Source organism: Typopeltis vanoorti, chromosome 20 (genome assembly GCF_054136105.1).
Source record: "Typopeltis vanoorti isolate ZY-2024b chromosome 20, IOZ_Tvanoo_1.0, whole genome shotgun sequence".
Taxonomy (NCBI): domain Eukaryota; kingdom Metazoa; phylum Arthropoda; class Arachnida; order Uropygi; family Thelyphonidae; genus Typopeltis; species Typopeltis vanoorti.
In genome coordinates this window covers 12,580,579-12,604,876 of record NC_143568.1, presented here as the reverse complement: position 1 = coordinate 12,604,876, position 24,298 = coordinate 12,580,579, and the positions used below count along the sequence as shown (strand labels likewise).

At 37.8% G+C, this 24,298-nt stretch overlaps 1 protein-coding gene across 1 annotated transcript in view; it reads right to left on the bottom strand.

Moving 5' to 3' along the window:
- The window catches only part of LOC150095240 (uncharacterized), a 158,931-nt gene that overhangs the window by 78,456 nt on the left and 56,177 nt on the right, over positions 1-24,298 (bottom strand). The window contains exon 2 of the mRNA XM_090409840.1: positions 21,319-21,376. Within this exon, the coding sequence (XP_090265966.1) occupies positions 21,319-21,376 (58 nt within the window). The remainder of the gene's footprint in view (positions 1-21,318; positions 21,377-24,298) is intronic.

Here is a 24,298-nt window from a genome sequence, read left to right as displayed (position 1 = left end):
TACAAATCGCTTGTTCGAAGATACAAGCTGACCGGTTAATCAAAGATTTCTAATCTCTGCGAGGACAGATAATACTACACAAAGTCGAATGAAGACACGTGGACAGTCCCGCGACGTCCAATTAATTTTACAGGGCTGGCTGTAGGCGAAATACAAAACAATACACAAGAAATATTCATTCTCGTACGTTTGAGTTGTTTGTTATTTTAGTCAAGGAACTGTGAAAGAAATATATTTTTTCTTTGACATTTCTTTTCTTTCATTTTCCAATGATTGATTGAAAGTGAGATGTAGGGTCGATATTCTCACCAGTATCAATAATAGAAAGTTTAGAATATTCTTTGCCTACTTACAAGGCGCACAGAAAGCAGAGCAAATTTGTTTGCTAGAAAATATTAAAAGACTGTAACTATTTGTTAGAAAAACGTTTCTTCAGATAACGTACAAGTGGATATAATAAATTTAGTTTAATCCTTTATCCAAGTGTAAGCAAACAAAGTTGGCGCCTGAAGTATCTTCAGGACTACGAGGCAACTCGTAGTAAAAGTGGACCAAGCTCTCATCACTCCTTGTCTCAGTAAAGAGCCTCAATAAAGGTCGAAACCGGTCTGGATAGTGGCCCTTCCCTTAATGCATAGCATTATACATGTCTGCAAGGAGATGTGCTTTGCATTATGGGAGATACTGAGACAAGGAGTGATGAGAGTTTGTTCCACCTTTACTACGAGTTGCCTCAGTCCTGAAGATACTTCAGGCGCAAACTTTGTTTGCTTACAATTGGATAAAGGATTAAACTAAATTTATTATAGTCTAACCAAGTGGGAAAAAACTTCTACAAGTGGATATATTTGACACATTATAAAGTTTTAAAAAATGGAAAAATAAATAAATTGTCCAATATATTTTCACGTCTACAACGCTATACACACTCCATACAAAATGCAACTCTATACAAACAAAACAAATACATATCACATTCTTGAAGACAATACTTAGCCAATTTTTGTGATTTGCGAGTCCACTTTTGCCATATTTCTGACCTGATCCAAGTAACATTGTCGGAAAACTGAAGATGTTTCATTTGTCAGTGAATTACATCAAGAATATGTTCTTAGTCTTTTGAGGCAACAGTAATCAAAGATCTCCAGATGAAACCAACGCCTGTGAGGGTGTTCGCTAATTAAGAACCACTTGAGGTAAAAGGTCTTATTTAATTATTTCTCACAGCTAGTAAACTCAATTATTCCGTATGAACGACTAAATCGGGTATGTCGAAATACTTCTTCGTCATTTGAAGACTTTGTTTTTCTCTTTCAGTTTATTATAAATCTTAGCAATCTTGCAATTGTTGGAGTTGAATAATCTTGCAAGGTTATTATCTATCGGAGATAAGTTTAAGCCAATCTTGAGGCTATCCAGAATCCAGTAGACTCACCAAAATTGTAATAAAAGAGGTTTTCAGAAGCGGGATGAGTTAGAAAAGCAAAATTGGAAGTTAGCCTTTTTATACCCTCTGTCCAAAAAGAAACCAAACTTTTAGAAAATAGAAGAAACTAGTGGCGCCACCTCTTGATCTTTTTGTTGTCGAAAGCGGCAACCTTCATTAGCGTTGTGACAACTGTTTTTGACATTTGTTTCATTAAAAGCCGAGTTATAGTGCCAAGAGTGACTGTGGGTTTTGACGAACGGTCGGAAAATGAGTTTCAAACAGAGAGCTGCGATTGACGTTTGTGTTAAACTAGGAAAAGTTTTACCGAAACGGATCAAATGCATATCCCGTACTCAAGTTTACGAGTGGTTTAAGCGATTTCAAAGTGGTCGTGAGACGCTTGAGGACGACGAAAAGCAGGGCGGTCCAAAAACTGGACTGAGCGAAGTTAACATCCAAACAGTGCGTGATTTCTTCAAAGACACCACGAAATCGTCCGTGAGATTGATTGAAGATGAATTGGGGATTCCAAAATCAACTGTGCACAACATTTTGACCGAGAGTCAAAATGTTATGCACAAAATGTTGGGCCTTCGTAAATTGATTTCGCGATTTGTTTGCCACAAGTTGACCGACGACCAAAAAATGTATCGAATTCAACACTGCAAGGACCTCATTAAAACCGCTCGTAAGGACTCAAACTTCCTTGAAACGATCATTACTGGTGACGAAACTGGTGTTTTGAGTAGGAGGAGCCCGAAAAGAGGGGCATCCGAAAAAAAGTCGCGTGGAGAAGTGAAAAGTAAAGACGATGCTGATTTGTTTCTACGATTCCAAGGGCATTAGCCACAAAGAATTCATTCCGCCTGGCCAAACGGTCAATGGTGAGTTTTATCTCGAAGTTTTGAAGCGATTGGTAGCGAGAATTCGTCGCGTACTGCATGAATATCGTGACGACCGACCGTTCGTCATAACACACTGTCACTTTGGCACTATATATCGGCTTCTAATGACGCAAATGTCATAAACAGTTGACACAACACTAATGAAGGTTGCCGCTTTCGACAACAAAAAGATACAACAGGTGGCGCCACTAGTTTCTTCTATTTTCGAAAAGTTCGGTTTCTTTTTGGACAGAAGGTGTAGAATAATCGATTATTCTTCTGAATCGAATGTGGTCATGAAAGTAAATGTATCTTTTTTAATGATGGTCTTCATAGCTCTCGCCTGGATTATAGGATTTAGATTTTCTTATGCATACAACGGGATTTATGATATGACATATAAGCCTTTCATTACTGTAAACTACAAATATTGTGGGCATTAATTTGATTTCATTTTTCATACTTCTTCAAACTTTAATCAAATGGAAATCCATTTATCACACTTCATAATCTATTATGACGCAGTATTTTAATTACCGAGTTGACTTAAAAGCAGCAGATCCTTCAACTTTTTTTTAAAGCTCGCTAGGTGGCATAGCTTTCGGATTACTAAACAAATTACTGCGAGATTTCGTTGTATAATTAATTTTTCTAATTATTTATAACAACATTATAATTAACATGAATATTAATTCTCGTAAGGCAAGAATCATTAAGGAAATTAACTACGTTTAGTTGAAATTGTCGAAGGAAGTTAATCCGGGTTTTTCTTTAATATCTTCTGATATATCGTGTGTGTGTGTTTTTATAGTTATGACTGATGAAATTTCATTTCTATTTTTATGTGATTTTTTATTATATTTCTAATAAAAATTATAATGTAGATTATATTTTATTTAAAATGTATAATTAAAATACTTTTAAAATCAAATTATTTTTCTTAAATTTTAAAAATATAAAACACACCTTTAAATATTTCTTATCATAATATAATAAAATTAGGAAAAGGTGTTATTACTTGTATGGATATCTTGTATGGATATGTATGGGTATTTGATAATTGAAAACTATATAGTTCACAATACGAGCGAGGATTAATCGTCAAAAAAGTGTTTGTTAATTTTATTCCCCTAGAAATAACAAATGCTTATTATCCATATTATCCATATTTTATTCATCTACGTTCCTCATCCACTGAAACTGCTAAAATACTGTGTGACATTAATTCCTATTTCTAACGATAAGACATTTATATTGAAAAATTATGCCGCTCACATCACTATCTTACTTTTAAACTTCAAATCCCTTGATCCACTTTTATGGGCTTATCCTCTTCACCTTACCTGCTGCAACTACAGCACGTCCTATTATAGAAATATCACCCAATGGATTTCAACTGTTTATAGTTTTACGAACCCTTTATTTTCATCTTGGATCGATGAATGCCAGCGTAGTTACAACACTCTGAACAGCAGCACTCCAGAGTAAGACATGTAGAACTCCAGCAGCTGCAATGAAACACTCCAGCAATAATTTCAGAATAAGTGTGTAAAAACTTGAGTGGTCTGCGCTAAGTTCTGCTCTCAATTCTACGGAGTAGACGCATGCCTTCATCAACAATACACGGACTATTGGTCGTAGTGAAGGGAGAAGGGTCCAAGACACCTGGCTCATATTATCAAAAACTGATGGAAAGAATGTCACGAATGGTGAAAAGTGTAATGAGGACTAAAGTAGAGAGGACATGTTATTGAGTTGGGGCCCATTGGCTATGTAAAATATGAGGGCAGGCTGAAAAGTTCTGATAAACACCTGAAACAAAATAAATTTAGTTTAATCCTTTATCCAAGTGGAAGCAGACAAAGTTTGCGCCTGAAGTATCTTCAGGACTGAGGCAATTCGTGGTGAAGGTGGACCAAGCTCTCATCACTCCTTGTCTTAGTATCTCCCATAATGCAAAGCACATCCCCTTGGGGACAAGTATAATACTATGCATTAAGAGAAGGGTCACTACCCAGACTGGTTTCGACATTTATTGAGGTCTCGTCAGTGGGAGCCAGACCCAGCGGTAGTGATACTAAGGCAGAAACAATGGAGAAGTCATATTTACCCATACGAGTTGCCAAAAGGTGTCTCACCTTATTATTAAATTACTCTGGATTAGAGATGTTGGAAGTTTTTTCGCTCATGGTTAGACAATAAATTTAGTTTAATCCTTTATCCAAGTGTAAGCAGACAAAGTTTGCGTCTGAAGTATCTTCAGGACTGAGGTAACTCGTGGTAAAGGTGGCCCAAGCTCTCAGAGGTAGTATCACTACCTCTTGGTCTAGTGATACCACTGATGAGACATCAATAAAGGTCGAAACCGGTCTGGTTTAGTTGCCCTTTCCTTAATGCATAGCATTATACATGTCTGCAAGGAGATGTGCTTTGCATTATGGGAGATACTTAGTGTGTGTGCGTGTGTGTGTGTGTGTGTGTGTGTGTGTGTGTGTGTGTGTGTGTGTGTGTGTGTGTGTGTGTGTGTGTGTGTGTGTGTGTGTGTGTGTGTGTGTGTGTGTGTGTGTGTGTGTGTGTGTGTGTGTGTGTGTGTGTGGTATAGTGAATTCTATGCGACTAAATCTCAGATTAATAGGCAATGACTGTAACGTTCTCTCTGCTATGATGAAAAACTACAAGATTAATGAAAATTGAAGAAATTATTTTATTTTTCAAGATAAATCATGAAAGAATAAATACTAAGGACAAATGCTAAGAATTTCAAAAGCATTCTGCTGAATATCATAGCTACTAATGATATGCAGCAGACATTTCTGACAGCAATAAACTAGGTCAAATATATCTGGGAACAAACCAAAATTGATCACGACGGAAATGATGAACCAGTTAAGAGTTTGTCCATTCGACGAAGAGCCCGGCTTCGGATAATTCAAGATTAAGAAATCGGGCATTTAGCTATGAACTATGAGAAAAAACCATAAGAAAATCTATAGTGAGTTTTTAACGAATAAACTAAAGCCGAGTATGAGAAAGTGTTGGATAAGGATGCTAAAGAAAGTAATAAGGAATTCTGCGGATATCTGACAACGAAGAAGGGAAGCATACAAAGAGTATCACTTTATAGAGATTAGCTCAGGAAATAAGAGAGATGGCTAACGAATTAAATCAATATTTACTTTTACGTCCGCGCAAGAACCTACTACTTATAAATGAAGCTGCTAATCTACTGTACATAGACTACGAACTTAAAAGATATTTTATTAACTGATAAAAAGAGTACCGGACTAAAAATGGCTTGCATAGGTGGATACAAAGATATATTTCGTATCATAAGATATCAGCCAACACCATATGCGATTATGACAAAGAATAGAAGATAAAATACCATTGGAACAGTAGCATAGGCCAGTAAATAATTGTTTAAACTGGTCAAAACCTTGTGAGAACAAAAGTAATTTCATTGATTTGCAGAAAATTTAGAAATAGTCATATAAAGAATGTAAATTTCGTAAGAAACAATATTGAATGGAGAAAGAGTGATCCGACACAAGGAATGATAACAGGCTACATCTTTAAGGAAACCAAGTTTTGAGTTTTCTGAATAAGAAAACTTTCCTGGATAAGAAAACTAAAGAAAACTTTAGAAAAAAAATAAAAGAAGAAGAAGGGATCTGAGTGAAATCATAAGATTATTTGAGTTCAATCAATGCAATCTTTCAGTTCAATGTAATGCAATCAAGCTGGCCTAGTTGGCCGAGTGGTTAGCTTATCCGCTCTCCACCCAAGAGACTGCGGGTTTGAAGCCTTTCGTGAGCATGGATGATTGTGATTGTCTGTGGAAATACTACTGGCGATAGTGGGCAGTAGATGGCATTCGTGTAGATGATGGTAGTCACGGTGTGCTGTAGTTGATGGATTGAGTGGTGGAGACGGAGAGCTGTGGAGTAGGTGCCCTTCCTCGATGAGTCTTTGGACACCCTGGAGGTGTCACGTAATAATAATATTTAATGATAATTTTATTTTTATATTTATCACAGAAATCACATCCTAGTTTAAGGCTTATTTTGGGACGGCTGTGCGTGTTTGGGTCTAATATAAACTGACAGTCTATGCTAAATTATTCGTATTAGTGTTGTGGATGGGCCTAAGGTTAGATAATACGGAAATTTTTTTTTCACAGACCAAACGTGGACCTTTTTTAGCCACTTCATGCCTCCAGTAAGCAGGTGGTGCGCGATGGTATTCATCTATTGTCATCCCCGTAACGGTTCGATAATCGCATACGGTGATGACAGAGGTTTTTCCTTAAAGAAAGCCGGCTTCTTCTTCTCACAAAACCAGAAAGATCAGCTGAGAAGCAAACAGCATTTACAGACATTATAGGGTGGCCTCACAGATTAAATGCGACTAAATTTACAACCAACCAACCCACAAAGTTTTCAAGATTGCTTTCTTTATTGTAAGTAACTCATCTTTAGTTGAAAAGCTCTAATAAATGTTTGGTCCTAAGCGAGTTTCGGAGTCAAAGGTCATCATCCTACCTACAGAACCACAGAGGATAATTATTTTAGCCCAGCCAAGAATACTTGCGTAACATAATGCCAAAATATTTCTCAAAACGAAAATAACTTCCTTATTTTTTTTTTACCCAGAAACTGATGCTAGTTTATGTTTTTGTAACAAGAGATCATCCTACAGAATAAAATTGCTTACAAACAGAGTGATAACATCTTTCTTATACGAGAACTCTGGACTGAATGTAATGAATTGGATGCATGGATGGAACTGGATCGGATATCCTATGAATAAACTTAGACCAGCACCCTTCTTTTTCCACGTGCCACTTCCTCTTTCCAGTTCGCGAACGACCAACAGCAGTGTAATATCACGCGCCTGTTCGAAAATATGTTTTTTTTTTCCCTCTGCTTTCCTATTTTCGTTATTTTCTTTTTCCAAGGAAGATGGTGTAATAACAGATTTGAGATAGAAGAAATGTGATTCGACTGCTGCTATTTCTAGAAAATCATGAAAGTAGAGCTGTTCGCTAAAGTAGAGGCGCGTGCAATATTGGAGCAACAAGAACTCCCGATTTACTTTTAGCGCTTATAACATTGCAAGATCGGTGTGTGTGTGTGTGTGCGCGTGTGCGTGTGTGTGCGTGTGTGCGTGTGTGTGCGCGTGCGCGCGCGTGCGTGCGTGCGTGCGTATCTCGGAAACTTATCTGAACTTTTCAGGTGAATTTTATATCCGCACACGTATTCAAATGAAAATAATTCTAGATCTACTGTAATCTGTCTTTGAGCTGTTTAAAAGGAATGGATTAAACTAATACAGATTACATTTAATTATCACTTAAATCTACAATTAATATCTATAATTAACTATTAGAATTGTTCTAATTTACTTTTCTAATTTTTCTAATTAACTAATTAAAATGTTCTCTATATGCGTATAAGGACTTTCTTAGAAGCGATTCAGATGAAAATTGATAACAGAAACACTTTTTCTAAGTGCGTTTCAGTGTATGAATTTATTTTAGGCAGACAGTAACCTGCTGCTCTACTGGAAGATAATGTTTCATATTTAACGTTTGTTTTATCGTATTTTTATGTAGGCAACAACCGATGTTTAAGGAAGGATTAATTCCAGGATTGTCATCAGCTGCCGAAATGAAAAGATGAAGGCTTTAATTATAAAGTACTGGCAATATTGTTTGCATCTGCTACACGTTATATACTGACCTTAAATTGAAAAATATTTATATAAAGAAAACAAATTAAACGTGTAATGAATAGCTTTATTTGTTTCTATTCAGACAAATACAGACCAATAAGTAAAGTTATCTACTAATATACTTTCGTTTCCAGACTAAAGTTCGCCAAAATAGCAAAGATAAATAATAATTATATATTGGGTTTGATTTTTTATCCAAGTGTAAGCAAACAAAGTTTACGCCTGAAGTAGTTTCAAGAATGGGGCAACTTTTGGTATGTCTGGTGTTTCATCTGTACAGCCTTGGCACATCTTTTGGAGAACCAGGGTTTTCCAGCTTCGAAGACAACTGGAAGGAAAAACGTCAAAATGGTGACAACAGTTGGACCATCGACCACAGACAAGATAAACTGGTGAACAAGCCAAGTGATGCCACTAGCAGCCACCATGGAGACCACCAGGCAGGCATCGCATAGGAAATGTGCAAGACCCATGCGGTCCAACATACGACTCACAAAACCCTACACATCAACTTCACCTACACATCCGTGGCCTAAACTGCAACCTGAATAGTGTCTACTACCACCTGCAGTCTACCAAACCCCACCTACTCTTCCTGGCAGAAACTCAAATCTCACCCCCCCCCCCCAGCACCACTCCTCTCATCCTTCCAAACTACTCATTCTTTAACAACTTTCGTCCGAAGGGTGGTGTCTGCGCATACATCTGCTCTGACATACCTTGACAGAGAGCACCCAACCTAGAATCACCCGATTTTGACCTTCTTTGGTTGAAAATATCCCTTTCCCACTCAGGTCAATTCATCTGCTGTCTCTATCGCTCCCCCAACACAACCAACCACCCTGAACTCTTTAATTTTCCCTCCCTAAAAGTCGACTTTTTCCAATCCCACTTTTCCAACAGCGAAATCATCCTCCTAGGAGATTTTAACGTCCACAACACTAGCTGGCTTTCCTCCTCCAGTTGTACAGATCTAGCAGGCAGAGATGCTAAAACATTTGCCATCACTAACGACCTTACACAACTTGTCCAGATGCCAACCAGAATACCAGATAACCCAAACCACTCCCTAAACACTCCAGATCTCTTCTTCACCAATGACCTCTCCAAATACACAGTGGAAATAGTGAGCCTCCTGGGCAATTCTGACCACAACCTAGTGCTCATCTCTTCCCCCCATGCAACAACGTTTACACAGACACTCCCATACAAGAGTAGTTTGGCACTATAACAGTGCCAAGTGGGACAGCCTCCGCAACTTCTCTTCCGCATTGCCATGGTTGGACTATTGCTTCCGGCCCTCCAACCCAAACATATGCACCGAGCTCATTACTAAAGTACTCTTCACCGACATGAATAACACATTCTACACACACATTCTGAACCGCCACTCCCTAACAAAACCCTGGTTCTCCAAAAGATGTGCCAAGGCTGTAGAGATGAAACACCAAACATACCAAAACGCTGAAAACAAGAACCTCATTCTCCTTCAAAGCTTACACCGAAGTCCATAATAGATGCAAAAAAAAAACAATCGACCCTTCCAAAACAGAGATTGAAAGAGCAAAAAGCAGGAAACTAGCAGCTTGTCCAAACGGCAGCCGAGCCTTTTTGGTCTCTCGCAAAAGCAATTGGCTGTAACTTCTGTCCAACACTATTTCCACCCCTATCATACCCAGATGGCTCTACTGCATCATCACCCACAGAAAAAGCCAATCTTCTGGCTTCATACTTTGCTTCAAATGCATGCATAACTGACGATGGTAAATGTCCCCCAACCATTCCAGACACCCAACATACAATGCCCCTATATCCTTTTGCGAGGATGAGATCAGAAAAATACTGTCCAAATTAGACACACAAAAAAGGTCTCCTGGCCCTGATGGCATTTCTCCAATTGTTCTGAAGGTTTGTGCTCCAGAACTGAACCCTTATCCTCTGTCACCTATATATGCTCTCTTACTCCACTGGAACATATCTCACAAACTGGAAATTGGCCTATATTCAGCCCATTCCCAAGAAGGTTGACAAGTCACTGCAGCCCAACTACCGCCCTATCTCGCTTACCCCTGCCCTGTCTAAAGTAATGGAAAAAATCATCAATTCCCAACTCCTACACTATCTTGAAGACACTCACCAAATAAATGACCGCTAGTATGGATTCCGCCACTGCCAATCAAGAGGAGATCTACTTACATACGTCACCCATCTCTGGATAAATGCTATGGAGAGGTTTGGCGAATCTCAAGTGGTTGCACTAGATATTTCCAAAGCCTTTGACCTGGTCTGGCACAAAGGCCTACTAGGCAAACTACCATCATTCGGTCTGACCCAGGGCTTCTGTAGTTGGATTGCCAGCTTTCTGTCTGGACGCACACTGTGTGTGATGGTAGATGGCTCCCTATCCTCTCACCATTCAATTAATGCTGGGGTCCCACAAGGTTCTGTTCCTCTCACCAATCCTCTGCCTGCTATATATCAATGACCTACTGCAATTGACCTCCAACCCAATACGCAGTTTTGCAGACGACAGCAAACTACAATTCTCGCTTGCATTTGACAAGCCTTAGCCTACACAACTCACATCAACCTACTGAACATCAACCATCACCCTCAACTCCGATCTCCAAGACATCCGACAATGGGGTTCGGATAACCTCATAAAGTTCAACGCCAATCAAACCTACTTCTATACTATTTCTCATAAGAAAGAACCATTTTTTCCCAGTATCCTTTTTGACGACACCCAAACTTCCAGACAGTTTGATATCTCGCTTCTTGGAATCACCCTCATATCAAACCTCTCCTGGCACAAACATATCACAACCATTTCATCTTCAGCCTCAAAAAAACTAGGATGTCTCTTTCGCTCAAGACGTTACTTCACCCGCGAACAGCTATTAGCATTATAGAAATCACAAATCTGCCCACCTTTTAAATACTGCTCCCACATATGGGGGGGGGGCTCCTAAAAGCTCTCTCAAAATGCTCGACTCAATACAGAGGAGGGCAATTAGACTTATCAATGATCCATCCCTTTCCAACTCTCTCCCACCACTTTCACAGAGACTTATGGTCTCTGGTATGCATATTCTGCTGTGTTTCCCAAGGAATACAATTTAAAGTCATTCAAATCAAATGTAAACAAATTCCTTCTTTCCCAACCTACCACCCATAAACGGTACTACTGTACTATAGGTTGACTAATCAATCTCCCGTGTATGGGCCCAACACGAAAAAAAAAAAAAAACTCGTGGTAAAGGTGGACCAAGCTCTCATCACTCCTTGTCTTAGTATTTCCCATAATGCAAAGCACATCTCCTTGCAGACATGTATACTGCTATGCATTAAGGGAAGGACCACTACCCAGAACGGTTTCGACCTTGCTTACACTTGGATAAAGGATGAAACCCAATATATAATTAGTTGCATAGCCAAGTGAAAAAACTTCCATAAAGATAAATAAGTTTGATGTATGACTTTTTGACTGAATGATATATTCTTCTTGAGGTTTTGTTTGATTTACTTGGATTTAGGGCCGAACGTAGATATCCCTTGGACCTCATCATGCGTATGGCGCCTTTTATATAGGATATGCATGCCTAGAGCATTATGCATTTTATTCATTTATATACCAACAATGAATTTCCAAAATGAATGTTTACTGATTATTTTGTACTCATTTTATACCATAAAATAGTTATAAAGATTCAATGCTCCCGGCATATTGTGTGTCAGTGAAAATACTAGTGTTGGTGGTGGTCGGCAGTAGATGGCGTTGTTGTCGATAATGAAGGTAGTTGCAGTTGGAGGAGTGGTGGAGACGGAGAGTTGTGGAGTAGGTGCCCTCCCTCGATGAGTCTTTGGACTCCCTGGAGGTGTTATGTAATAATAATAATAATAATAATATATAAGACATCTAAATATGATAAAACTTTAAAAAGCTGTTTCCGTTTGATTAAAAATATTTTATATAAATATCGTTTAATATGATTACTGTTACCGTTAATATTTTACGTGCAGCATACTTAGAGAGGAAAGAAAATAAGAAGTAAATGGAAGATAAGATCGATAGGGAAAAACATTGAACAAATAAAAAGCGTAGAAGATGGAGAGGTGATGTTACAAGTTGGGTAAATGCACAGAAAGATGTTTTCACATCACGGCCGTCGCCAGACGACAGAAGTATCTGTAATCTGTCCTCTCTGAACCACATACGATAAACGATCATAGACGTTTAATTTTCCACCGAAACTGTCACCTATTTACTCACCCCTTGACCATTATCCTTCACCGTTTCTTTTCCTTTAAGAAACCCGGTCTTTGACCTGGTGTTCAACTGTAGTGACGTCATTCCACCGTCAGAACAGTATCCCGGGAAGCCGCCAGCCTGCGACATCGATACGGAGCAGTGCAGCATGAAAACAAGAAAACTTGGAGCACAAGGATTTCCAATAATTAGAGCATTTTCGAAGGACAGCGGATGAAGACGGTAGTCAATTACTGCTTGCCAGAATGCTTGGAAACGCATTTTTTTCAAGCGAATGCATTCTAAATATGCATTCGTTGGATACAGAGGAGGGAGCTCAGAGATCTGCTGAAGGGTGCCTGCATCTTCTCTAATTATCTGCTCGATAAAACTCTTAATATTTTCAAGGATGTTCCTCGGATGTATGGAAAATAATTTTAGCTCTGAATTCTTTCTGCTTTTTCTTCCATTTTCCTAACATTTTTATTTTATTTCGTCATTTTATCTGTGTAATGGAATGAGAGAGAGAAAGGATAAAGTGTGTCTATCAATGGTTATAACGACATCATTTTAAAATTTAAAATTATCTGTAGAAATTTTAGTGATTCTCCTTTCTCGTGAAACTCGAATATAGCAACAACCCTATCGAAACTCAGTTACGTTACTGATGATTTTTTGGGTAAACGTTTTACTGCACAAACTTAGAAAATTCTCCTATCAATGAATTTTGTGAACAGCATAAAGCTAAATCAAACTTTTTCTGTTACATTTGCAATTTAAACGATCTTTCATTTGGGTTTATATATTTCATTTGGGTTCATTCACAGGACTGGTTTGCCAGTCCTGTGAACACACACACACAGACATACACACTGAGAAAAACCCTGCTGTCCACACCCAAGACCGGCTAACTTGGCTACTGCTGAGGAAGATTCTTAAGCTCCTCACGTCGTCGACGAGAATCGAACCCAGGACACTCCTTCCCCAGGCATATGGTTGCGAAGCGCAAAGCCACTAGGCTAACCGCGCTGATTGGGTTTATAGTAATAAAAGCTAATAAACCGCTTTCTTCTCCTTGTTTAAACAGAATGTTTAACGCAGATAAATAATAAATCAAGTGTGATTCTGACAATCTAATTGTAAATATCTAGTACGTTAGTGTTAATACTACCAGTGAGCTAAGGGATTAGATGATCGAGAACCACACGCCACGTGGCGATTTTTTCAAGCTACTTCAGATCTCCAACAAGCAGGAGGATGGTTGTGCTATCTACTTTGTCAACTAGGCTGTTAAAAAGTGGTAATGTCATCAGATGTGAGTCTCGGTAGCTTAGTCAGCATAGACGAAGCCCATTGTTGGAAAGATCTCTTGTATCTTTTTGTTTTCGAAAGCGGCAACCTTCATTAGTGTTGTATCTACTGATTATGACATTTGTTTCATTAGAAGCCGAGTTATAGTGCCAAGAGTGACAGCGTGTTTTGACGAACGGTCAGTCGTCAAGATATTCATGCCGTACGCGACGATTTCTCGCTATCAATCGCTTCAAAACTTCGAGATAAAACTCACCATTGACCATTTGGCCAAGCGGAACGAATTCTTTGTGGATAATGCTCTTGAAATCGTAGAAACAAATCAGCATTGTCATGGGGTGTAATCTAGCTCGCCTCCTCGTGGTGCACCCTGGGTAATGCTAATTGAGCTAGAGCGATTTGGCAGCCAGTCTAACACTTAGTTCTCCTGGCTAAGGCAAGGAGTCAAACAATACTGATTTTTCTAATTTTATTGATGATACTGACAAAAAACTGGGATTTAGCCTTAAGATGTGTCAACTGAATATCGAGGGAATTAACAGAGCAAAATTTGATTATCTCTGCAAAATACTACAAGAAAATAACATTGACGTTGTGCTTCTTCAAGAAACACATGCTGAAAACGAAGACGACCTTAATAGAAGAGGAAAAATAATTGGTTACACTCTGATTGATGCTACATACCACCGGAATTATGGCATTGCAACATATATCAAGGATGATATAGAAAATGCTTCTGTCCGGACAACGAGATGTGATTACGATAACCATCTTGTGAGTGTGAAAATTCACAACATAACAATAGTCAATGTCTATAAACCTCCTTTAACATCATGGGATATAGATGTGATACCTACTTATCAACATCCAACAGTATGGATTGGTGATTTTAATAGCCATCATGAAGAATGGAAGTACCGTGATAACAACGACTGCGGGATTATCCTCGTTCAATGGACAGAAATAAATAATATGCACCTTGTATTTGATGCCAAAGATAGAGACACCTTTAGATCATCAGCATGGCAAACAGAGTCTAATCCAGACTTATGTTTTGTTTCAATAAACACAGAAGGGCAAACATTACCAGCAAAACGATATGTACTTTCTAACTTCCCACACAGCAAACATCGACCGGTGTTACTGGAAATTGGTATGACACTACCTATAGCAGGAGCCTTTCCACGACCACTTTGGAATTTTAAAAAAGCAAATTGGAGAAAGTTTGTGAATGAATTGGATAAATGTGTTCGGTGGATACCTGCTAGAGTTGCAGAGTACAAGAGATTTGTAGGAGCAATCATATCAACTGCGAAAAATATATCCCTAGAGGTTACAGAAAAGATTATGTCCCCGGATGGAATGAAGAGAGTGAACATCTCTACAGAGAGTTCCTGAAAAGTGAAGATCCTGAAATAGCAGATGAATTACTACATAGCCTGAACTCATCTCGAAAAACAAAATGGATTGATACGATTGAAAACCTTGACTTCAAACGATCAAGTAGAAAAGCTTGGAATCTTCTCCAACAACTATCCACAACTAATCTACCTAAAAGAAAAAGCACAATCATCTCCCTAAGAAAATAGCTAATCAAATCGTTAATATATCAAGGGCACCTAGGGACCGTGAACATACCAAGAAAGTTAAGAAAGAACTCAGAGCTTTAAAAATAAATGCCCCTGCTTTCTCACAATATGCCTCAATCTTCACTATAGATGAAGTAAAAGCCGTCATAAAAGATATCAAAGCAGGCAAGGCCCCAGGCTTCGACGGTGTCTATCCTGAATTTCTGATTAATAGCGGGCCAAGTACTATAAAATGGCTCTGTGAATTTAGTGAATTCTTTTCTGATATATTATTGACTGGCCGACTACCTAGCCAGTTTAAGAAGTCAAAAATACTTGCTATTCTTAAACCTGGAAAACCACCCCAGGAGGCAAAAAGTTACAGCCCTATTGCTTTATTGAGTTGCACCTATAAAATGTTAGAGCGCCTTCTATACAACAGATTGTCCACACCAATTATGCAGCATGTCCCGATTGAACAAGCTGGTTTTAGAGAAAAACGTGGTTGATGTGATCAAGTGCTCACTTTAACATCATACATAGAAGCTGGATTTCAGAAGCAAGAAAAAACATCAGCTGTCTTCTTGGACCTAACAGCAGCCTATGATACAGTATGGCGTGAAGGTCTTATATACAAATTTCTTAGCATTGTCTCATGTAAACGGACTGCACACTTGATTTCCTCCATGCTCACTGAACGTTTCTTTCAAGTTATATTAGGAAATAAAATGTCCCGACAACGAAATTTTAATAATGGTCTCCCATAAGGGTCAGTATTGACACCCTTACTTTATAACCTATACACATATGACTTGCCTGCTACCATCTCACGCAAGTTCTGTTATGCTGATGACACTGTAATTGCCATTCGACACTAAAACACGAGTCAGGCTGAAGACGTACTTACAAAAGATCTGAAAACTATAGGTGAATATTATAAAAAATGGAGGCTCCAGCTCAATCCAGACAAAACAGAAGTATCAAGCTTTCACCTTAATAATCACATGGCAGATGTCACTTTACATATCTTCTTTGAAGGATGTTTACTACGACACAATAAGTTTACAAAGTACTTGGGCGTTACCCTGGACTGCACCATATTGTGACTCAGTGTTATCTCAGAGCATATTCAGGAGACAAATTGGACTTTTTAAGTGCTACACCCGAAGCTATTAACTAACTGACCAATATGGATGTGACCTTTTAATTTTATTGGATTTTAAAATGACTTTTGACTTTTAATTTTATATGTTACGAATAAATAAATAAGCATTGTCTTTACTTTTGACTTCTCCAAGCGACTTTTTTTCCGATGCCCTTCTTCTGGTGGTCTCCACTCAGTACTCTGGCGCTTTGTTTCGGGCTGATACTCAAAACCACGTTTCGTAACCAGTAACAATTGTTTCAAGGAAGTTTGAGTCCTTACGAGCGGTTTTAATGAGGTCCTTGCAGTGTTCAATTCGATACATTTTTTGGTCGTCGGTCAACTTGTGGGGAACAAATCGCGAATTCAATTTACGAAGGCCCAAACTCTCGGTCAAAATGTTGTACACAGTTGATTTTGGAAACCCCAATTCATCTTTGATCAATCTCACGGACGATTTCAGGTTTTCTTTGATGAAATCACGCACGTTTTGGATGTTAACTTCGCTCAGTCCAGTTTATGGACGGCCGGGCTTTTCCTTGTCCTCAAGCGTCTCACGACCACTTTGAAATCGCTTAAACCACTCGTAAACTTGAGTACGGGATAAACATTCATCACCGTATGTTTTTTGAAGCATTTGATGTGCTAAGCTTGGTAAAACGTTTACCAAGTTTAACACAAAAGGCAATCGCAGCTCTTTGTTTGAAACTCATTTTCCGACCGTTCGTCAAAACCCACTGTCACTCTTGGCACTATAACTCGACTTCTAATGAAACAAATGTCATAAACAGTTGACACAACACTAACGAAGGTTGCCGCTTTCGACAACAAAACGATACAACAGGTGGCGCCACTAGTTTCTTCTATTTTCGAAAAGTTTGGTTTCTTTTTGGACAGAGGGTGTAGATACAGTGTTTCTTTTGATTTAGGAGAAAGAAAGAGAGAGAGAGAGAGAAAGAGAGATCTCCTATATTTAAGCGGAGTAAACTTTAAATTGAACGACTGTGTAAAGAGATTCAATTTTGTTTGAAACAGACCAATGTCTACCACTAAGTGAAGTATCAGCAAGGTGTTATTGTATGTATTCACATAAGCTCCGAGGTTACTCCTGGACAGTTCTTTTCTGTTTCACAGTAACAGGTGACATATTTATAAACCTCCTCAGTAATAAATATCATTTTACTTGCTGTTTATGACCGAACGAATATAACTTATCGGAGCGAGAACACACAGTGGAAAGAATAACTTCATCGATCCTGACATTTCAGAGAACCACTTTAAAAACATTGCGGGCCTATCTTGAGGACCTTAGAATTCTCTTCAAGGGATAATTCCTTGCAGAGGATTGTATATAAATGGTTAAAATGCATTGGACTATGCCAAAAATAGTTATACAGACTTGCAGATATGATTTATGAGGAAGAATTAAAGAAAAAAATCAGACTGTTTACATTATTTAGAGCTAAACTGAGTGGCAGTAAATGCCATGAGGAGATTCAGTTATGGCTGCCAATTGGCCGAATTGCAAGGAAATTTGAAAGACAGACAGAGAGAGAGAGAGAGAGAGAGGGAGAGAGAGAGAGAGAGAGGGAGAGAGAAAGAGAGAGAGAGAAAGAGAGAGAGAGAGAGAGAGAGAGAGAGAGAGAGAGAGAGGTACTAGAAGGAAACACAAAAAATCCAGCATATGAGCTTTAAATATTATCGAATATTCATTCACTTTTCTAGGCTTTTTTTCTATTTTTATTCTAACTGAATAAAATTTAGCGAGTAGCACACAGAAAATTGGAAGTATTTAATCGAGCTGCCAATTAATATTATTATTTTAATTCATCTTAATAATATTAATATTAATATACCAATTAAAACGGACTTTCTTGCTGTACAGGAATTTACGTAATGAAACAAACAAACTAAAATCGAGTGAAACTGAAGACAATGTTTCAGCTGTAAGATGGGGACAGCAAAACTTAACTTCCTGAAATACTAATGAATGAAATATGGTACAATGAAAGAAAGCTGTGATAAAAAAAAAAAGTGTAATCTGTGCTTAGCATTTTACTTTTGAAAATTACTAGAAATCCGTCAAAATCTCGTGTAACAGTCCATAAAGCTATACAGCAATCCCTCGATTAGTGCGCCCAATGCGTTCTTTAAAACAGGCGCATTAATCGAAAACGCACTAATCGAAATTAATAACCTATGGGAAAATGTATAATTCGTTCCTCAAATTTCTTTTTTGAATCTTAATTTTTTTATGAAAAAAAATAAGGGTGTGTCTCAGGGCCTAGTTAAAGGAAAATCATGAAGCTGAAAGACAATAAAACTTATTCAGAATATAAATTTTATTATTCTACTTCTTAACAAAGAATTGAGCTAACGTAGTTTGGCGGGCATTCTGTTTCTTTTTTCCATACAACCGGCGGTATGGCCCTGTTGCCTCTTCTGCAGATTTTACTGGTTCTCTCTTCACCAGGGTCAGCCTCTATGAAGTGCCGCTTAAAAACTACGAAAACTATTTTCAAATTGTTTGAGAATAGTTTTCAAACAATTTGGACTTGTCTGTGATTAAATTTTCTTCATATTCTTCAGGATCTTCCTGCTGTGTATCTAAACTTAGCAGGTCGGAATCACTCAACTTCTTAGAATGAGATTTAATTAACTTAGATTCATTTGTAAAGCCTCTAAAATCATTTGCGCAATGTGGAAAAATATACATTTTACAATTTTATATTCTTCCACGTTGATTTGGCTAGAAACGTATTGGAAGGCATTCGTCTCCAAAAAAAAGGCTGGCTTCATCGACATTAAATATTTGTTGATCACAATCTTACACAATTTTCTTCAAAATCTCTGGATAGCTCCTTATCTGTACTTGCAGCTTCTCCTGTGATTAGAACATGTATGTAGGCTATTTCTCTTTTTGAAACGCTCAAACCACCCAGCACTAGCGTGGAATTCTTCCTCTTTTGCATTATTGATAGCCCTTTCTTTCCAGGTTACAAAGAGACTTTTGATTTAATAAGGCCAGTGTTTAGCGGGATCAGTTTTTGGTTACAATCTTCGATCCATGTAGAAAGAAGCTTCTCTAATTCAATTATTATAATACTTTGATTTTCAGTGCATGCATGATGAACGTCAAGCAGCCTTACCTTTCCCTTTGTATTCAGCAGTTGATTCACCCATTTTTCTGTTCTTGCTCTGGACTCGCCTTGTTCATTTTTCGTTATTATTTCAAGTTTTTCTTCCAATCAGAGTGCTTTTCGAATCATTTTCACACTTCTGTTTTTTTTTTTTGATCACTAATTCTTTTACTCATGATTAAAGGTTAAAAAAATAATTTAAAATAAAAAGCAAGGAAAACAGTTGCACGAGATATGATCAGCAAAATACTATGTAAAGCAGACGACATAAATTTTGGCGGTAAATTTGGAACATAGTGTACATGGAAGTAGTGTAGTATGCCATTAAAAATAGCTTTGTAAAATGTTTCAAATCGGTAACTAAAGTATTTCATCTTGGTGAGTGATTTTTTTAAAATAGTTAGCCATGAAAAATGCATAGATCAAAAATTTTTAAAATCTGTAACATCTATTTTTAAGATGTATATAGGCACACTAATCGAATTTGGGTATCGAAAAAAATGACGCACTAATCAAAAACGCACTAATTGGGGGCGCATTAATCGAGGGATTGCTGTATTATTCGGAATTTTAATTAGGGATTTTATTACTATATTAGGAATATAGTAATAAAAAATTCAGAAATAACAATACAAATTAAACCTACGCGCGATGTGCAAGATTTTATTGCGTAGGTTACAAAAACCAAGTCTACGAGGGCAGACTATTATATATAATAATTGCGTAGTTCCATGGCTAGTTTGTCTGTTATGTAGGATAAAAAATCTGAACTTCAGACAGGGGAAAAAAACTTTCAAATCTTATAAGACTGGCTAGCTCATCTCCAACTAAAAGCCTTGTCTTCATAAAGGGTTCCTGGACTCTTCAAAGTGCTTTAAACCTAATTGAAGAGCAAATGTCTGGATTTCAATTACAAATACGCGAAGGAGGCATTAGGAGAGTGATGAAGGGGAAAATCTACTTAGTTTTATTTATTCTAATACAATTTATATTTTTTTTTTATTTTACCATTCGCTTGCCACTAAGACTATGTTCTGCTCGATTAGAATTAAGGACAAAGAATTTTTTCATTTCAAGTACGTGAAAACAGCATTTGATTGAAAAAAGAGACAACCCATTACAATAGGCTATTCATAAACATTAATGCCTCCATTATCTTATTAGAGGGATCGGAGAAAGAAAATTAACTCTCTGTGTTTACTGACAGGAAATTTGCATCGTTCATTTGTCTATACATCATTCTGCTCCTCTACATGTCAATGAGGTTTGTCAAACTAATGCAGTTTTCTTTTCTTTTTATGTTTAGACTTGCGCGGCCAATATCTGACTTAATTAACTTGGATTGAGCAAGGCAAGATAAATGTATTAGCACGTCTGTAGAGTCATCGCACTGATTTTATTCCAGAGTGTTTTTTTTTTTTTTTTTTTTTTAAGTTTGGGTTCTTTAGCAAGAATGGAAGGACAAACAATTAAAGGATTTTTTTATGCAAACAAAGTGGATTAAAATGCGACGTTAAATTGATGAACCGGTTATTTCAATACTAAAGCACATACGTGTGTGTGTGTGTGTGTGTGTGTGTGTGTGTGTGTGTGTGTGTGTGTGTGTGTGTGTGTGTGTGTGTGTGTGTGTGTGTGTGTGTGTGTGTATACGCGTGTGCGTGTAGGTACGTACTTTCAATACTAACACACACACACACACACACACACACACACACACACACACACACACACACACACACACACACACACACACACACACACACACACACACACACACACACACACACACACACACACACAGCGCGTGTGCATTGTATATTCATAAAAGATAATCATAATGTAAATGATTTCTTTACTCACCCACTAGTCGTATGCAGAAGGCTGATTTGTCATCTTGCTCCAAAACTACTGACTCATCCTGTAATAAAAACAAAAGTCATGTACTCATCGAAGAATCAATCAAAAATGCTGCTGATACAACTTGAGTGTCGTAACGCAGATTTCAATGAGACTACACACTGCCTTTATTTAAAGAAAGTTTTGAATAATTTCAATACTGCGATTTGTTACACTTCTTTATGCATTATCTAACACCACGGTTACTCAACTTCCAAGATTTTTAGAGGTTGGGCATTATCCCTAGTTTTAGGATCATGGTAAAATGGGGGGGAAACCTTCATTCTATTATACAGGTATCGACGATGTCTTGTATCTTTATAATAGTATTTAAAATGATGGTGACCTATTCTCTCATACGAGTTTGTCATCACACAAAATATGCAAAACCGACCAGTGAGTATAGACATATTCCCTCTTTTACCTTGCGGTGTCGAGGGTTTATTAATCATCTAACCTCAAACCGTTCACAGGAAAAGGTGGTCATCCCTACGCCCCGGTGTGTCCTATGTCTGTAGTGTTGAGTTCTCAAGGTCTATTTGCCTTCTTTGCGGGATGAAAAACTCCAGGATAAACTGGGGAAAAAAACCCAGATAAACTGAGGAGATAAACCCTGCTGTCTACGCCCAAGAATGGCTAACTTGGCTATGGCTAAGGAAGATTCTTCAGCTCCTCACGTCACCGACGGGAATCGAACCTAGGACACTCCTTCCCCCAGACATGGTTGCGAAGCGCACAGCCACTAGGCTAACCGCGCGGACCAAAATTTTCAATACATGGTATTGAAAATACCATGTATTGAAAATTCTCACTGGTATCCTATCTAGTTTTGTCACCAACGATGTTTTTATCACATCCTCTCGTTTTTTTCCATTTCTACAATCCTCTAATTCTTAATATATCTTTGCATTCTATACTGATATCGTCCGCCTGTATGGTGTTCTTTTATCCGTCTCTTCTCTATACCAGGGAAACCCAATCTGGACGTATCTACCCCGGTGCAGTGGGATCAAAGCCTAATAAAAACAACCAATAATTTCCTAGTCGTCTATGTCCACTTTAGACGAGTTCACCTTTGTTCACCTTTACAATGTCTCCTGGATTTTAACTCTGTATCCACTATCGTGTATAGATCCTTGCATTCTTCAGTCTCTTGAAGAGCAGAGCAGCTGCACCATTTTGATATGCAATCTCCTTAGTCTCCAATGGAAATACTTCGTTCACTTCATTAATTCTAAAGTGACACCATGTCAGTGTCATTTCTTATCGCTCTTTCTAACTTTGGATCGTCAGCAGACAGTTGTATATCCCTCTTAAAACCATCCCCAGTATCTTAGGTATACAAGTTAAGCAACGGCTTAAAATAAGACTTGCTGCTTTCATTTTCTTTGACGCTGTTCTTCGTTGATATCTCAGACAGTCACTGTCTTATTCACGCCTTTTATTTCGCACTCTAAACCACCCAGATTTACTAAATAGTCTAATTCCATCAAATGAATTTTTTCAAAGCAGTAATATTACTGCGTTAATTCATCACTTTATTACAAAATAAAAGTAAATTAATAAGACAAATAAGCCCTGTTTTTTTTTTGCATCATTCCATAGAGAACTCGTTACATCTGCTTGCCATCAATATCCCTTCAAAGCGAGCATTTATTCCTTTGTGCTTTATGTTTTTACTTTCGGTATATTTACGAATAAGCTAGCCAGCATGAAAAAACAAAACACGTTTTCTCTCCTGCTTTGATTGGTTTCAATCTTAAATAATTATCACTAACACCAACAATCAGTTTGTTGTTACTGTAAAGCAAAATCGCTCAATATTTTGTATCGCTGTTTTTAACTAAATGAAGTGGGTACTTGGTTTTAATTGATGGGAGAACTATTTTAAATGACTAAAAAGTCTTTAAAATAGTCCTTCCATATTAAAAGGCATTGAAAATTTTAAATGATGTTTGTTATAGAAGATTTACAACGCGGTTGTCTAGAAAGAGTATTCTATCCCTTAGTCGAAGTACTGTGAAATATTCAATTATTAAATTACATTTTTTTTTCATAACATTTGGACCAAAGGTTTTGCCTGAAATGCATCGTTGGACATATAGCAAAAGATTTGGAAAGTATGAACTGTTCTAAGTGTAGCTGAATGGTAACAAAGATATCTAACTGACTGCGAACCTTCGCATCTCAGTCGATACCGCAGATGCCCTTTGCATGAAAAGCCTTGAGCACTCATAACGTCTAGTATTTGAGGAATTTTTAAAAGGACTTATATTATTCTGCTTTAATATGAATTCACTGAGCCGAACCACGTTATTAAGTAGATTTAGTTTGGCTTCTAATTTCCCAATTAAGCCACAAAAGCTATCTTAACAATAGTGATGAACTTTCATTTATGTGGCACCAACCACTGACACACAACTTGGCGATCTTTTATATCTTTATGAATATCTTAATAAATAAAAAAAGTATAATTTTAGTTTAATGGAGCGTAAAGCTAATTTATATTTAGTTTTAGTGGTTGAAGGAAATATCATTTACGTGCGCTTCCCATCATTCTCTTTCAACGCAAGCTGCGCTCCTTCATAGCGCATTCCCATCTTGTGTTTACTTCACGTCCCTAACAAGAATAATTCGCGTTGGATAATAACAGCATTATACAACAGCTCGCCAGTTTGGATAAAGAAATTAAAAGGGGAACTTCGGCAGTGGCTGCGTTTTCTAAGTGGATAACGATGCATGCATCTTGTATTAAGAGAACACTCAGGAAATGCGTGAACGAGGAGCTGCTAGCTTGTGTTCGCGTATTGTCGAAAATTGGAGTTGCCGTGCTCGAAGAGATGGTTATCAATTTGTCTGTGCACTGAGGGCAGCTGAATGTAGGATAAAGCCGACGAAGCTTGTCTATATTAGACTACATTAATTAACCCAGCCTCGGAAGCAG